The sequence below is a fragment of the Pelophylax lessonae genome (assembly GCF_965119305.1).
Source record: "Pelophylax lessonae genome assembly, chromosome: 11".
Taxonomy (NCBI): domain Eukaryota; kingdom Metazoa; phylum Chordata; class Amphibia; order Anura; family Ranidae; genus Pelophylax; species Pelophylax lessonae.
In genome coordinates this window covers 144,799,084-144,817,482 of record NC_138778.1, presented here as the reverse complement: position 1 = coordinate 144,817,482, position 18,399 = coordinate 144,799,084, and the positions used below count along the sequence as shown (strand labels likewise).

The window sequence follows — 18,399 nt, the reverse complement described above, 5'->3', positions numbered from 1 at the left end:
GAATCCAACAGAACTCCTGCAGAGTTTGTATTGTGATCTCCAGGCTTTCCACCAGAGCAAAGGGAGACTGCTTGCAGAAGGGAGATCGTCCAAGTAGTGCAGTACCGCGATCCCCCCCTTGGCATAGCAAAGCCAACACCAGATCAAACCCTTTTGTGAAGACCTGAGGAGCAGAGGTGAGACCAAAGGGTAACGCCGTAAACTGACAATGCTTCTCTCCCACAGCAAAGCAGAGAAAACGCTGGTGACTGGCACATATTGGAATGTGGAGGTAGGCATCCTTGATATCGATAGAGGCGAGGAAATCTCCCTGCCACCACCATTCAAATGGTCCAGGATTGGACGCACTTTGCCTTCCTTCCTGGGGACTGAACAGGTTTGAGTAAAAACCCTGAAAACGTTGCAAAGTCAGAACTGGTACAATCACCCCTTGAAGAAACAGGTCTTGTACCGCCCCAAAACAGGCCCTGTAAGCGGTCTGGGGACAGGCACAAATTGGAAGGAAAAAGCCTTGCCGGGGGACAAGAGCTAAAATCGATCTTGTAGCCGGACTGAATGACTTCATGGACCCACTTGTCTTTCACCAGGGAAGTCCATGGATCCAGAAACCTGTGAAGACGTCCCCCCACCCCTTATAGGGATAAGGGCGCACCCTCATGCTAAAGGAGCCTTGTCCACAGGTCTGGAGAAGCCCGATCTTGGCTTGCCAGACCAGGTTTGTTTAGATCATCCAGAAGAGGCCCTGAAAGGCTTCAAGCCCTTGTCAGTCGACCCTGAGGGACAAAAAAAGGAAGGCCCACTTTTACGACAAGGTTCCTTGCCCTTAGTAGCTTGCGGAAGAAAAGAACTCGTCCCACCTGTGAGACCTGTAATGATGTTATCCAAGGTAGCTCCAAACAGGCGATCTGCTTGGAAAGGAAGATCAGTCAAGGCCTTTTTTGAAGTCTGATCCGCAGACCAGCACTTGAGCCAAAAGACACGCCGAAGAACCACTGCCAAAACCGAGAGGCGAGCCATCAGGGGAGCCCCATCCAAAGAGGAATCACAGATAAACTGCTGCCCCTGGATCAGCTGGTCCGCCAGCTCGGCAAAGGCAAGGGGGACCTGTCCCCCTTCCAGGTCACCGCATAAGAGCTTAGCCCACTCGGTCAGAGTCTGCGACACTAGGGCAATGGTGAATACTGGCCTCATTGCCGCACCAGCCAGAGTATACATACTGCGGGCCACAGCCTCCGCCTTCCGGTCAGCCACGTTCTTGAAGGGCGGGGACTCTTTAACCGGAATTATGGTTGCCTTGTTTAATCTGGAAACTGGAGGGTCCACCACTGGTGGCACAGTCCACTTCTTAGGAAGGGACTCCTCATAGGGGCAACACCTAGTAAAGCGCTTAGGAACCCCACGGGGACGCTTTGGTGGTCCCCACACTTAAGCGACAATTCTGTCAAAATAGGCAGGGAAAGGAAACACCTTTGACGCTCTGGATGGCTTGACAGTGCCAAAGGGTACCTACGCCTCCGTCACAGCTTCAGCTGTGTCCTCCATCTTCAGGGTCTCACGCACAGATACAATCAGTGCATCCACCAGCACCTTTTCGTGCACGGTCGCTGACATGGAGGAATCGTCCTCACTATCAGAGGATTCCAGGTCGTGGTCGCAGATCCAGTAGGGTGACCCACGTCTGCGGCAGCCGAATCAGATTCAGGATCTAATGAGACAGATGAGGCAGGGGACGCTTTTTGCTAGCCCGACACCGGAAAGTCATCTCCACCCGGGACACAACGGACTCCAGGACCGCCGTCAGTGCATGGATGGATGGTTGGGACCCGGAGGGACCGGCAGCCTCAGAGAGACTCCATGAGTCACCAGGGGAACCCCGCAAAAAGTGTAAAACACTGGGACAACCCTCGCTGCGCTAGCAGAACCACCTGGTCGCCAGGCACAAAGCACCAAGCGAACTTCAGCAGAGAGGGAGAGGACCCCACCAGACCCATCACCCGCAGAAACAAGTGCTTGCAGCCGCCAGGATGATGCACTACACATGCAGCGATCAGGAAATAAACTGATCCAGGAGTCAGCACCAGGGGATGAGGAGGGGCTCCCACTGCCAAAATCGCCACCCACAGGGCTCCACTGTCATGGCCGCCACGATTTTCAATGGCAAACCACAGCAAAATGGCAGCTGGACTACGCAAACATGGACGCCATGCATAAAAATACATAGACTACAACAAAACGGTGGTCCCATGCGGCACCACAAGGCATACAGGGACCCAGGAGGGAGAGGAGACAAGGCCTCAAGGACAGATCCAGTCAGGATGGGGGGCCCTGGAAGGAGCCCCCACCAGGTACAATCCCCCCCCCCCCCTGAACAGTCGATCTTCCGATTGCCGGCAGCCTTATATGGAAAAGACCTGGAATTACATCGCAGGATTTAATAAAAAAATGTCTTGGTGGTTGCTTTGTTGGCCACTATTATCTGGTGGTTGTTCATTTTACTGAGGCACGTGGAGGAGCACTCTTTCTAATATAAAGAAGAAATGTATGCTTCACATCTATTTTTTCAAGAGCACAGTGATTAGGGACTTTTTTTTACTCAAAAGTAGGACTTCATCTATATTTACAGATGTATTGGTTTCAATAATGCCATTGGATATAGTGCATTGTTTGTATAGATGGACTAGTGTGTAGATTTTGTGTTTTTGTTATAGGAAGTGTTTTACACCTAAAAAGGGGCAGCCTTTATATATAATAAATTATATTAAATATGCAGCTGCTGGGGGCAAAGGGAGGATTGATGAATAATAGCCTCTGATAATAGGGGCTACCTACAGCGCTTGCTAATAATGTGCATATATACTATATCCGTATAAATAATTCAACAATTCATGTACTTTTACATGCACCTTTTAAATTGTCCACTATTGCATATTTACATGGAGCAATTTTGATGCACATATTGTTTACATGAATTGTTGATTTATACGGATATAGTATATATGCACATTATTAACAAGCGCTGTAGGTAGCCCCTATTATCAGAGGCTATTATTCATCCATTTTGTAGGCCACATGATGGCGCCCTCTTGTGGTTATTAGATGATGTGCTTGTTGTAAATGTAGAATGTTGTGGTTTCCATTTTCAGAAAAGGATCATTAGATAAAGTGCTAATAAGGCATTCCCCTCACGAGTCTCGACCTTCTCTTACCTCGCCACTTGACACTTGAAGGTCCTTCTCTGTATCACCAACATGTTCCATATCAGACCTGGGGCTATACAAATAAATGACATGTTAAAGGATAACTATTGTGTAAAACTGTATATTTTTATAACTATGTAGTTAATATACAGTATATAATGCTAGGATTTCATTACAAATTTCTTTTTTATTTCACATGCCTTAATTTATTTCCTCATTTTTATGCACACCAAGGTGTCCAGAATAAGTGAAATGGGCTAGGACTTAGACAAGCTTTGTTTTTTTTTTTTAACTAGAAGCAGTCAGCCAATTACCATTTTCAGAAGACCTCAGCAATGGCTCCCTGGTCTTTTTCTCAGGATCCCAGGACTCGTCTCAAAGAATGCTAGCTGAGGATTATAGAAAAAAAAAATAACAAGTGGTTTATTTGTTAACAAAGTTTGAAATATCCAATAAATTTCATTCCACTTCATGATTGTGTCCCACTTGTTGTTGATTCTTCACAAAAAATTACAGTTTTATATCTTTATGTTTGAAGCCTGAAATGTGGCAAAAGGTCGAAAAGTTCAAGGGGGCCGAATACTTTCGCAAGGCACTGTATGTACTTTCCTTCTGACATGGGTTTGTGAAACACTTTTGCAAGATTTGGAACACAGTTCTTGAAATGGATCTTATGCAGCAGTAAAACCAGAGATGTATAGTAACTAAGTAGAACTACTTCACTACTGTACGTAAGTACGGAAAGGCGGTATCTGTACTTTCCTGGAGTAGAATTTTTTTCTCCTACTTCCACTTTTACTTCAGTACATTTTTTCGATGATTTCAATACTTTTACTCCGATATTTTTTTTTTTGTGCTGCATAGTTACTCGTTACAATTATAAAAATTACCACTGCCAGAACAGTAGATGGCAGGTTTCATGAAGCTCAAAACATGTGTATTATCAGCGCATACGAAAATAAATGCTACTGTATGTATAAATAAAAGCTGCATTTGAAATAATAAAAAACAATATGATGTTCAAACTTTTGACTTCTTTCTTTAACCGGTTGCCGACCGCCGCACGACTATATACTGCGGCGGTCAGCCCCGGCCAGGCAGAGTGACGTAGGGATACGTCACTCGCCTGTCACTGACTTGAGAGCCAATTGCAGGCGGGCGCGCGCCTGCTGCGGCTCGTTCACTGTCAAGTCAGTGCGTGTGACCGGCGGACCCGATGTCACACTACGATCGCTCCGGTGAAGGGAGAAAGGCGGAGCGGCTTATGTAAACAAGCCGCCTGTCATTCTCCCTGGTGTAAAAATGAAGATCAGACGGTTCTACTATGTAGGACCGTTGATCTTTGTTTTTACACCAATAGCCATGTCCCTATACAGTTAGAATCACGCCCCTAGGACACACTTAACCCCTCCCTCTCCAATACAGTTAACCCCTTCCCTGCCAGTGTCATTTTTGTAGTAACAGTGCATATGTATAGCACTGATTACTGTAGTAATGTCACTGGTACCCCCAAAAGTGTCAAAAATGCCAGTCAAGGGTCCGATCTGTCCGCCATAATGTCGCAGTACCGAAAAAAAAAAAATCGCAGATCGCTGCCATTACGTATTAAAAAACAAAAATGACAAAAATCTTTCCCTTTGTTAGTAAACGCAATAACTTTTGCGCAAACCAATCAAAATACGCTTTTTGCGATTTTTTTTACCAAACATAGGTAGCATAAAACAAATTGGCCGAAAATGTTAAAAAATTTTGATTTTTACATTTTTTTTGGGGGAATTTCATATAAAAAAATTTGAAAAATATTGTTATTTTTGCAAAATTTACGCTCTTTTTTTTGTTTATAGCGCATGATCAAAAAATCACACAGGTGATCAAATACCACCAAAAGAAAGCTCTGTTTGTGGGAAAAAAAGGACGTCAAATTTGTTTAGGTACAGCGTCGCACGACTGTGCAATTGTCCGTTAAAGTCACGCAGTAAAAAAATCGCAAAAAACCCCCTGGTCTTTTAGCAGCCAAATCTTCTGGGGCTTAAGAGATTAATAACTACATAACACAGTACTTGTACTTTTACTTTCAGTACTTGAGTAGCAAAATTTAAAAAAAAAAACTACTTGCAATACTTAAGTACAAAAAATGTTGAATACTTTAGTACTTCTACTCAAGTCACTTTTTGATCGAGCACTTCCACTTCTACTCAAGTCACTTTTTGATCGAGCACTTGTACTTTTACTCAAGTATGGGTTTCGAGTACTTTATACAACTCTGAGTAAAACCCTATTTGGACTAATGCGTTGAAAATTATCCTGGAGTGGGGCTTTAAATCAGAACCAAACCCATCAAGTTAACTATTTACCAAAACATTTACATTCAATAACTGTCATGGCTGCTTGTGCTCTCAACCAAACTGTCAAGTCATCAACTGCCAGGAGTCATGATGGATCACATGTGTAGTGCCACAGCAACTGCAGATCAAACAAAGGCTAAGATGACAGCATAAACAATAGGAGGGTTTACAACTACTTCTTTAAGCACTTACAGCAACAGTTTTTCTTTCTTGGAATAAATGTTTAACCGCTTGCCGACCACCCGCCGCAAATATACTGCGGCAGGCTGGCTTTGCTGCGTGAACCGCTGTACCTGTACGGCGGTTTGCGGGAGCGCTCCTGGGGGCGTGTACGCATCGCTGGAGGCGCACGCCCATCTCCATTAGGAAGCCAACGACGTGGAAGAGAACGACGGTTCTATCTGGAATGAACACAGAGAGCCTGTGATCCTCATATTTAGGATCACAGGTCTCCGTGTTGATTCCACAAGCCCCTCCGCCATACAGTTGGAAAACACTCCCCCTAAGCTCACACTTAAGCCTTTGATCGCCCCTGGGTTAACCCCTTCCCTGCCAGTGTCATTATTACAGTAACAGTGCATATTTTTAGCACTGAATACTGTAGTAATGTCACTGGTACCCCCAAAAGTGTCAAAAATGTCAGTTAGGGGTCCGATCTGTCCGCCACAATGTCGCAGTCCTGCTAAAAGTCGCAGATCACCGCCATTACTAGTAAAAAAAAAAAAATTACATAAATCTTTCCTCTAGATTGTAGACCCGATAACTTTTGCACATAACAATCAAAATACGCTTATTGGGATTTTTTTTACCAAAAATATGTAGCTGAAAACACATTGGCCTGAAAGGACAAAATAATTTGATTTAAATTTTTTTTTTTTTGGGGAATGTTATATAGCAGAATGTGAAAAAATTAGTTTTTGTTTTTTCAGAAATGTCGCTCTTTTTTTGTTTATAGCGCAAAAAAATAAAAAATAAATTGCACAGGTGATCAAATACCACCAAAAGAAAGCTCTATTTGTGGGAAAAAAAGGACATAAATTTTATTAGGTTACAGTGTCACACGACACAATTGTCAGTTAAAGTAATGCAGTGCCGAATCGCAAAAAATAGCCCGGTTATTAAGGGGGCAAATCCTTCCGGTCCAGAAGTGGTTATAAGCTACTAAACTTTCAAAAATGTATTAGAATATTCCTCCAGACTATATTGGAAATGTTTTAAGTGTTGAAGAATCTTGGGTGGCTGTAGCTCTTGAAAAGAGCTTCTTATTAACCAGTTAAGGACCGCCTGCCTGCAATGTACTGCGGACGGGCAGCTGGTGCACGCAAAGCAATGCACCCGTACGTTGCTGCCTGCTTCCAGAGTTAGGTTGCGTGCATGCGTGCCTCCCCGCCGACACCTGCTGGTATTGTGCACAGCGGGAGTCTTGCAGCAGATCCTGACCAATTATTTATCGCTGGGACCTGCTGATCGGCTGTGCCCAATCACAGCCCAGAGCCCTATGTTGACAATCAACACAGGGCTCTGTGCAGAGGGAACAATCTTTCTGAAGGGGGTAAAAACTTCCATAACTGAAGTTCCTTCAAGTAAAAACTAAAGGAAAATATTTTTTTCCCCACATTTCGAAAGTGTAATGGAATGTTATAACCCCTGCTGTTTTTTTCCTTTCTGTGTCCCAATTGGGGAGATTTCTCTTCACTTCCTGTCCCATACCCAAAACCGGAAATGAAAGTAAATCCCTTCAGAGTGAGGGAATCCTCGGTTGTCACCAGAACTAGTGTCCCCATTGTAAGATTTGCCCTCTTTTACTGGTCTGGCAACAACCCAAAATGAAGGATTTTCTTTTACTTTCACATTTGGTGATAACTACTGCATAAACATGACAAATAGAGAGGTTGAATGTTGCTAACAGGGGTACAAAACAGCAAGTTTGAATCCCACTCCGGTCCAAAACTAAAAATAATAATATTCCAGTAAAGTAAGGCGCTGTTACATACAAATATACATATGTTTGTTACATATACATTTGTATATAACTTTAATGCAATGGGTGTATCTCACTGTAACATATGCAGATAGGGCTGCAATCAAACTTTTTTTGACCCTAAATGGGTTTTTTTTATTGCAAAGCGCAATACAACAGTATCCAATGGGTGTATCTCACTGTAACATATGCAGACTAGGCCGCAATTAACTTTTTTTGCCCCTAAATGGGTTTTTATTGCAAAGCGGAATACAACAACAGTATGCAATGGGTGTATCGCACTGTAACATATGAATGAAAATCTGATAAATAATTGTCCCCTTAACCACTTACTGCATACTAACATATCCCTACGTCGGTAAACTTTGCGGTAGTGTACCGGGATGATGCCTCTAGCTAGAGGCATCATCCCAGTACCGTGGTTTAGAGCCGACGGTTGGCTTTCCGTCGGTAATGACCGATGCGGCTCGGGAGCCGCTCGATCGTTACCCAGGGGGGCGGGAGGGGACGTCCCCCCCTCCCGCCTTCCGTGGCCTTTACCGGGGCTCCCGTCCCACCGGGAGCCCCGAGCACCCAGCCGGCACGTCCGCTGGCTGGATGGAGTCCCGATCAATGCCGGAAATGGCTTCGATCGGGTCTCGGATGACGTAACCCGGAGGCGGCGTCCATGACATCACTTCCGGGTTACTGTGCTGCAAAAGGTGGCAAATTTAAAAAATGGCTGTATGCAAAAACGCAGTTTTCTGCGTTTTGCATACATGGAAGTGTAGTGGAGGGGTCTGGGGTCTTTTAGACCCTCGCTCCCTCCATAAAGAGTACCTGTCACTACATATTGCTGTCACAAGGGATGTTTACATTGCTTGTGAAAGCAATAAAAGTGATCAGATTTTTTTTTTTTTAAAACTGTCATAAAGTTAAAAAAATAAATAAAATAAATGGGAAGAAAAAAAAAAAATTTAGCTGCCCCCGTCACTGTTAGCTCGCGCACAAAAAAAATGTATACGGAAATCGAGCTGCAAATGAAATCGCTGTTCAAACCACACATGTGAGGTATCGCCGCGATCGCCAGAGCGTGAGCAATAATTTAAAAAAAGAGCTACACTCTAACTCCAAACTGGTAACCGTTAAATAAATTTAAAGCGTCGCCTATTGAGATCTCTATTGACCGTAGTTTGTCGCCGTCCCACGGGGGGGGGGGGGGCGAAATTTTAAGCCATAACATGTTGGGTATCTATTTACTCGGCGTGACATCATCTTTCACAATATACAAAAAAAATGGGCTAACTTTACTGTTTAGTATGTTTTAAATGCAGTGAAATGTGATTTTTCAAAATTTTTCCAAAAAAATGGCGTTTTGAAGACCGCTGCGCAAATACCGCGTGACAAAAAATATTGCAATGACCGACATTTTATTCTCCAGAGTCTTTGCTAAAAAAAATATATATATATATAATGTTTGGGGGTTCTAAGTAGTTTTCTAGGAAAAAATACTGATTTTAACTTGTGAACAAAAAGTGTCCGAAATAGGGCTGGGGCTTAAGTAGTTAGTTGGTGCTTTTTGAATAGCAGATTTGAAAAGCAGTGTCTGTCTAAACGCTGTAAGTCACAGTAAAATATGAAGGAAAAAAGTTTTTTTCTTTCTTAAATGCAGATTAAGCAGACACATATGCACTCAGCTTGCATTAAATGTGCAGCACCGCACAACTAACAGACTGATAAAAGTTTTTTTTTTTTCTCCTTTCTCCTCCTCACTGGGCTCAGGACAGGGCATAAAGATCGTGCGCTTCACCCCCACACAATACAATCAATGTAGATTGCTGTCTAATCAAAGAAGATTCTTCCTATGCTTTCTTTAAAAGCAATCTCCAGCCTGCCCCTACAATAATCTCCTATCTCTCTCTCAGCAGCAGCAGTCAGGAACCTCTCCCTAGTATAGCTATAGCAGAGCGACGCGTGGCGCTATGTGACTCCAGCTTATATAGACTCTGGGTCACATGCTGCACTGGCCAATCACAGCCATGCCATTAGTAGGCATGGCTGTGATGGCTTCTAGGGCACACTAGTTAAACGCTTGCTGATTGGCTGCCTTGCACCTGTTGAAACTGCGCCATTAAAACCGCGCCAAAACATCAAATAACTTTACCAAACAACGGACAGTACCCGAACATACAGTGAAATGTTCTGGTTCGGGTCCGGGTACCGAATACCCAAATGTCCGGTACGATCCCGAACAATACAGTCCGGGTTCGTTAAACCCTAGTGATAACTATTGTAAGCACCCCTGGCAGTGTTATATGCTTTGTCTGGACCCCTGCAATTGTCACTGTAAATATGGAGGAAAATGGAAACAACGGAATGTGAAATAAAAATAATAATAATAATCGATATAGTATATCCAATCATTGCAATTATTATTTGCATACAGTTACCAGAATACCATACAATATATCATAATTACATAAAAGGACATATATTGATCAAAGTCCATCAGACTACAAGAGGGACAGCAGAGGAGGAAAGAGAATCAGAAGCATTAGGTTCCAAAACAGGAAAATAAACGGCGATCAGAGGTCAGTCTTATTAAAATAACACTAAACAATTTCCAATAAAAGCCAACATTTTATTCTGAAGGGTGACCCAGGATTTGTCCCCCCATAGGAGAAGAATGTAGGATGCCTGGCTCAGGGATGTGCTGCCATATTACTTCCAGGAATACCACCCTGTGACCGATCCCTCACTCCTGGCTCTTCCAGGATGTCTTCCAGCCTTTGGTGGCCTGTTGGGATCTTCCAGGACTGGGAGTGATGGGAAAGTCCTGATCTCGCTCCCCTCCAACATCCTGGAGAAGAGGGAGGACTCAGCACACCTGCAGCCTTCCCCACACTGACTATGGCTACGGCTAATAGCCAGATCTCTCATGCAACAGAAGAGACAGGCAAGGGAATCCAACAGTGACCGGGTGTGTACCTCCAGGAGACACAGCAGCCCCCAGCAAGGACGACCGGTCCCTCTGTGAGAGACATGTCTAGGGTTGTTCACTAAAGTCCACTTCTGCAGTGGGGGGGGGGGGGGGGGGGGGAGCTGGTCCAGAGAAAACCAGGTCAGTGCATGACAGCTACTTACACTCCATACATCTATTCCCCATCCATCCCTCCTTCCATTCATTCCTCCATCCATAAATCTGTCCATCCTTCCATTCATTCACCCCTACTTCCATCCATCCATTAATCCCTCTATCCATCCATCCCTTCTTCCCCTTCTCCAACAGTCTCCATAAAGCTGACCAAACACTAAAGAAAAAAAAAATCTGATTGGACATTCTCCTTTATATTTACCAAAACCATGTAATATAAGGACAAAGCCAAACATTCATTCGGTATGAAATCCGGCAGGACCTTGTACTACACATTTGATGGTAGCTCAAAAGGAGATTGTACAATCAGATTGTAGAGAATAAGGCTCACCATGCATGTTACAACAGGTGGAGCCTAAAGAGGAGGGGTGTGGTTTACAGATGGCAGGGCGGTTCTTAAATGGGAAGGGGCCTGGCCTTGACAGGAAGGGGTGGGTCATATTTAAATTAGGGGGTGCACGAGTTTAGTCAGGCCTAGGGCAGCATAAAACCTAATTACACCACTGGCTGCGCCATACTCTTTCAATTTTCGGATGACGGATTGAACAGTGCTCCGTGAGATGTCCAAAGCTTGGGATCTTTTTTATAACCTAACCCTGCTTTTAAACTTCTCCACAACTTTATTCCTGACCTGTCTGGTGTGTTCCTTGGCCTTCATGATGCTGTTTCTTCACTATTGTTCACAAATCTCTGAGGACTTCACAGAACAGCTGTATTTATACTGAGACTAAATTGCACACAGGTGGACTCCATATATCATTTAGATGACTTCTGAAGGCTATTGGTTCCACTAGATTTTAGTTAGGGGTATCAGAGTAAAGAAGGCTGAATACAAATGCAGCCACAATTCCAGATATTTATTTGTAAGGAATGTTGAAAACCATTTATCATTTTCCTTCCAGTTCACAATTATGTGCCACTTTGTGTTGTTCTATTACTTAATATCCCAATAAAACACATTTATGTTTTTGGTTGTAACATGACAAAATGTGGAAAATGTTACTTTTTTAAAGAACTGTGTGTGTCTGTATATATACACAACACTGAAGAAATGACACTTTGCTACAATGTAAAGTAGTGAGTGTACAGCTTGTATAACAGTGTACATTTTCTGTACCCTCAAAATAACTCAACACACAGCCATTAATGTCTAAACCTCTGGCAACAAAAGTGAGTACACCCCTAAGTGAAAATGTCCAAATTGGGCCCAATTAGCCATTTTTATTCCCCGATGTCATGTGACTTATTAGTGTTTCAAGGTCTCAGGTGTGAATGGGAAGTAGGTGCGTTAATTTAGTGTTATCACTCTCACTCTCTCATACTGGTCAGTAATAGTATAAATTTGCTGTCCCCTCAAAATAACTCAAACACACAGCCATTAATGTCTAAACCGATGACAACAAAAGTGAGTACACCCTTAAATGAAAAAATCCACATCGGGCCCAAAGTGTCAATATTTTGTGTGGTGACCATTATTTCCCAGCACTGCCTTAACCCTCTTGGGCATGGAGTTCCCCAGAGCTTCACAGGTTTCCACTGGAGTCCTCTTCCACTCCTCCATGGCGACATCACAGAGCTGGTGGATGTTAGAGACCTTGTGCTCCTCCACCTTCTGTTCAAGGATCCCCCATAAATGCTAAATAGGGTTTAGGTCTGGAGACATGCTTGGCCAGTCCATCACCTTTACCCTCAGCTTCTTTAGCAAGGCAGTGGTTGTCTTGGAGGTGTGTTTGGGGTCATTATGATGTTGGAATACTGCCCTGTGGCCCAGTCTCTGAAGGGAGGGGATCATGTTCTGCTTCAGTATGTCACAGTACATGTTGGCATTCATGGTTCCCTCAATGAATTGTAGCTCCCCAGTGCTGGCAGCACTCATGCAGCCCCAGACCATGACACTCCCACCACCATGCTTCACTGTAGGCTATCTTGGTCTCATCAGACTTCCAGTAATCCATTCTCTTAGTCTGCTTGTCTTCAGCAAACTGTTTCTTGTGCATCATCTTTAGAAGAGGCTTCCATCTGGGATGACAGCCATGCAGACCAATTTGATGCAGTGTGTGGCGTATGGTCTGAGCACTGACAGACTGACCCCACCCCCTTCAACCTCTGCAGCAATGCTGGCAGCACTCATACCTCTATTTCCCAAAGACAACCTCTAGATATGACGCTGAGCACATGCACTCAACTCCTTAGGTCAACCATGGTGAGGCCTGTTCTGAGGGGAACCTGTCCTGTTAAACCACTGTATGGTCTTGGCCACTGTGCTGCAGCTCAGCTTCAGGGTCTTCTTATAGCCTAAGCCGTCTTTATGTAGAGCAATAATTATTTTTTTTAGATCCTCAGAGAGTTCTTTGCCATGAGGTGCCATGTTGAACTTCCAGTGACCAGTATGAGAGAGTGAGAGCGATAACACCAAATTTAACACACCTGCTCCCCATTCACACCTGAGACCTTGTAACACTGAGTCACATGACACTGGGGAGGGAAATGGCTAATTTGGCCAAATTTGGACATTTTCACTTAGGGGTGTACTCACTTTTGTTGCCAGCAGTTTAGACATTAATGGCTGTGTGTTGAGTTATTTTGAGGGGACAGCAAATTTACACTGTTATATAAGCTGTACACTCACTACTTTACATTGTAGCAAAGTGTCATTTCTTCAGTGTTGTCACATGAAAAGATAGAATAAAATATTTACAAAAATGTGAGGGGTGTACTCACTTTTGTGAGATACTTATATATATATATATATATATATATATATATATATATATATATATATACACACACACACACACACACACACACATACAGGTGCATCTAAAAAAAAATAGAATATTATCAAAAAGTTAATTTATTTCAGTGGTTCACTGAAAAAACGTGAAACTCATATTTTATATAGAAGTGTTACACACAGAGTGATACATTTCAAGCATTTCTTTCTTTTTTTTTTCATTTTAATGATTATGAATTCTGTATCCCCAAAAATTTGAATATTATCCAAGACCAATAACAAAAAAAAAAAAGGATGTTTAATACAGAAATGTTGGCTTACTGAAAAGTACGGTATATCCATGTACAATATATTATGCTCTCAATACTTGGTCGGGGCTCCTTTTGCGTGAATTACTGCATCAATGTGGCATGGAGGCGATCAGCCTGTGGCACTGCTGAGGTGTTATGGAAGCCCAGGTTGCTTTGATAGTGGCCTTCAGCTCGTCTGCATTTTTGGGTCTGGTGTTTCTCTTTCTCTTGACAATACCCCACAGAATCTCTATGGGGTTTAGGTCAGGCGAGTTTGCTGGCCAATCAAGCACAGTGATACCATGATCATTAAATCAGTTATTAGTTTTTTGACTTGATAAAACACAGTGGACCAACTCCAGCAGATGACATGGCTCCCCAAAATCATCAGTGACTGTGGAAAATGTTGCATTTAATTTGGAAATCAAGGTCCCAGAGTGTGAAGGAAGAGTGGTGAGTCACAGAATCCAAGTTGCATGAGGTTCAGTGTGAAGTTTCCACAGTCAGTGATGATTTGGGGAGCCATGTCATCTGCTGGTGTTGGTCCACTGAGTTTTATCAAATCCAAAGTCAGCTCCGCCATCTACCAGGAAATTCTAGAGCACTTCATGCTTCCCTCTGCTGACCAGCTTTATGGAGATGCTGATTTCATTTTCCAGCAGAACTTGGCACCGCCCACACTGCCAAAACTACCAATACCTGGTTTAATGATCATGGTATCATCACTGTGCTTGATTGGCCAGCAAACTCGCCTGACCTAAACCCCATAGAGAATCTGTGGGGTATTATCAAGAGGAAGATGAGAGACCCCCAGACCCAACAATGCAGATGAGCTGAAGGCCGCTATCAAAGCAACCTGGGCTTCCATAACACCTCAGCAGTGCCACAGGCTGATCGCCCCCATGCCACGCCACATTCATGCAGTAATTCATGCAAAAGGAGACCCGACCAAGTATTGAGTGCATATTATACTGTACATGGACATACTTTTCAGTAAACCAACATTTCTGTATTAAAAAAAAATATATTTTTTTTTCTATTGGTCTTCTCTAATATTCAAATTTTCTGAGATACTGAATTTTTGGTTTTCACTAGCTGTAAGCCATAATCATCAAAATTAACCACTTAATCCCCAGAGGATTTGGCTGCTAAACGACCAGGGGGTATTTTGCGATTCGGCACTGCGTGACTTTAATGGACAATTGCGCGGTCGTGCGACGCTGTACCCAAATGAATTTGACGTCCTTTTTTTCCCCACAAACAGAGCTTTCTTTTGGTGGTATTTGATCACCTGTGCGATTTTTTGATCACGCACTATAAACAAAAAAAGAGCGCCAATTTTGGAAAAATAACAATATTTTTCACATTTTTTTTATATGAAATTCCCCCCCAAAAAAATGTAAAAATCTAAATTTTTTAACATTTTCAGCCAATTTGTTTTCTGCTACATATGTTTGGTAAAAAAAATTGCAAAAAGCGTATTTTGATTGGTTTGCGCAAAAGTGCATTTACTAACAAAGGGAAAGATTTTTGTCATTTTTGTTGTTTTTTTTTAACGCGTAATGGCGGCGATCTGCGATTTTTTTTGCAGTACTGCGACATTGCGGCGGACAGATTGGACCCTTGACTGACATTTTTGACACTTTTGGGGGTACCAGTGACATTTCTACAGTAATCAGTGCTATACATATGCACTGTTACTGTAAAAATACACTGGTAGTGAAGGGTTTAACTTTATTTGAGAGGGAGGGGCTGTGTATGTCCCTAGGGGTGTGCTTTCTACTGTGATTGGCTGTGGCTTTAGCTGTAGGGACACTGATCACACGGTTCTACGTTGTAGAACCGTGTGATCAGCGTTTTTACACCGAGGAGAATGACAGGCAGCTTGTTTATACAAGCTGCCTGACTTTCTCCCTCTCCCCCAACGATCATCGGGTCCGCCGGTCACACGCGCGGGGGGGTCTATGACCTCCGGGGGCGCGCGCTCGCTCCCCAGAGCCTCACAGGCTAGCGATGTAGACCTACGTTGCTCTGCCTGTGAGGGGCTGACTGCCGATGTAAATATACTGTGAGCAGTTGGCAAGCGGTTAAAGCGGAGTTCCACCCAAAAGTGGAACTTCCGCTTTAGGGAGTCCTGACCCCCCGACATGTCACATTTGGCATGTCATTTTTTGGGGGGGGGGGGGGGCGGGTACCTAGATTTGACAGGTACCCGCTCCCACTTCCGCTCGGAGCGCCGCGGCGCCCTGAGTGGAAGTTCTCCTCTCCCCCTCCCTCCCTGCAATCTTCTGGGACACGTCAGAGGTCCCAGAAGATTGCCGGCCAATCACGGCGCGCAACGCGACTCGGGCATGCGCAGTGGGTACCCGGCTGTGAAGCCGCAAACTGTAACAGCCGGGTGCCCACAGCAGTGATGCCGGTGCTGAGGGAGAGGATCGAGGCTTCCGGCGGCCGCATCGCTGGACCGTTGGACAGGTGAGTAAATGGCTGGAACTCCACTTTAAAAGAAAGAAATGCTTCAAATATATCAGTCTGTGTGTAACACATCTATATAACATACGGAGTTTCACCTTTCAAATTGAATTACAGAAATAAATTAACTTTTTGAGGTGTGTGTGTATGTGTATATATACACATACACACACACAGTATATATATTTGGGGGTTCTAAGAAATTTCCAAGCGCAAAAAAAAAAGATTTTTACAGGTAGGAGAGCAATGTCAGATTTGGCCGGGGACTTTCTTCCCTGCGTTTCTCATGGGTACAGCTGCACCTTCAAATGAAAGGGCTGCTGCACATATGTGAGCCTAGGCTTTGTGCAGGGAAATGCGTTAGATTAAAATAAAAGGACCGCTTTAAAAGCATTGCTAGGATGAAATCCCCATTTCAGGTTAGAGCCATGAATACACTCAACTGCCCAGCCCTCTGTGGGGGGTATTTATTAATAAAAAAATAAAATGGGGCAGAGGAGAAGGAAAAAAGCACTTGGCTACTCATCCTACTGAGTGGGGTATTTAATAATATAAAAATTAAATAAGATAGAGGAGATCTAAAGCAGCACTCACCTGTCCAGCCCTCTGTGGGGTATTTATTAATAATAAAATAATACAGAGGAGATATAAAGCAGCACTGCCCTGCCCAGCCCTCTGTGTGGGGTATTTATTAATAATAAAATATAATAATGCAGAGGAGATATACTGTAAAGCTGCACTCACCTGCCCTCAGCAGACATCTTGTTGCTAGGAAACAGTGTCAACTTCCGGGATGAAAGCCTAGCGTTTGTGGACTGTACCAAGATACAGTAGGCGGGGTTGGTGAGAGAGAAGCGTCCACACTGATGTATTATACAGAAGGCATTGTCAGGACATTGCAGTGGGATAGCGCCCCCCTGGGACAGCAGTGGTAGTACCCCCGGGGTTGTGTTGTATGGGATAAGATAATAAAGTGTTGTGAGCGGTGTCATTGTGTACAGTACGGGGGGGGGGGGGGGGGGTGTCAGTACATTGTATACAGTGTTCCAGCCCCGGTCGGTGTGCTGTGTGTGGATGGTACGTGGCCGATCCTTAGTGTGCTGCCAGTGAAGGAGTTGCCCGGATCCGCCCCGCCCCGTTGCTCATGGTTGAGGCCGGACGGGGCAGTGATCGGCGTGTCCCAGAGGCAGGCGGTGTGCGGTGTGCGGAGGGACGGCCAGGGGCAGGTAGGACAAAGACGGTGGGTGACATGTCCTTGTTCCCGGGGTCACCCCCCCCCCCATCCCCCGTCACCTTTCTATCACACTCCTTCCATTAGAAGGTCAGGGAGCGGATGACAGGGGGAGATCATTATAACGGATACAAAGAATCCAATACAGGGATCACATCATAGCCTGTACTGTACTGTACTAGTCACCCTGCACTACTACCTTCCCACACTACATGTCCCCAGTCTACTGCCTTAGCATGGGAATAGATGGTATAGATTAGGAGCACAGTGATTGGCTCATCTCTCTGTCACTCTGCTCTCTTCTCCTATCAGCATGCTTCTGAACTAATGGGCTGCTTGTACTGTTTCTTCCTCCCACACTCCAGCCCTGCTGTGCAAGGACTGTACCAGGTCCGATTCAGGGGTGTACATTTTTAACTCTGGAAGGTTTACTCCCCCTTAAAGCAGAGTTTCAGCCTAATCACACACTCACCTGTCCAACGGTCCAGCGATGCGGCCGCCCGAAGCCTCGATCCTCTCCCTCGGCGCCGGCATCACTGCTGTGGGCACCCAGCTGTGACAGTTTGCGGCTTCACAGCCGGGTACCCACTGCGCATGCGCAAGTTGCACTGCGCATCTTGATTGGCCGGAAATCTTCTGGGACCTCTGACGTGTCCCAGAAGATTGCAGGGAGGGAGGGGGAGAGGAGAACTTCCGTTCAGGGCGCCGCGGCGCTCCGAGCGGAAGTGGGAGCGGGTACATGTCAAAACTAGGTACCCGCTCCACACCCCCCCCCAGAAAAATGACATGCCAAATGTGGCATATCAGGGGGTTAGAATACCTAAAGCGGAAGTTCCACTTTTGGGTGGAACTCCGCTTTAATGACCAGGCCTTTTTTTGCGATTCGGCACTGCGTTATTTTAACGGACAATTGCACGGTCGTGCGACGCTGTACCTAAATAAATTTACGTCCTTTTTTTTCCCACAAATAGAGCTTTCTTTTGGTGGTATTTGATCACCTCTGCGTTTTTTATTAT

General features: G+C 44.5%; 1 protein-coding gene across 1 annotated transcript in view; it reads right to left on the bottom strand.

Moving 5' to 3' along the window:
- The window catches only part of CCDC40 (coiled-coil domain 40 molecular ruler complex subunit), a 141,164-nt gene extending 124,127 nt beyond the window's left edge, over positions 1-17,037 (bottom strand). The window contains exons 1-2 of the mRNA XM_082272557.1: positions 16,897-17,037; positions 3,207-3,270 (exon numbers count right to left, since the gene is read on the bottom strand). Coding sequence (XP_082128683.1) covers positions 3,207-3,270; positions 16,897-16,913 — 81 coding nt within the window. The 5' untranslated portion in view covers positions 16,914-17,037. The remainder of the gene's footprint in view (positions 1-3,206; positions 3,271-16,896) is intronic.
- Positions 17,038-18,399: the final 1,362 nt, after the last annotated feature.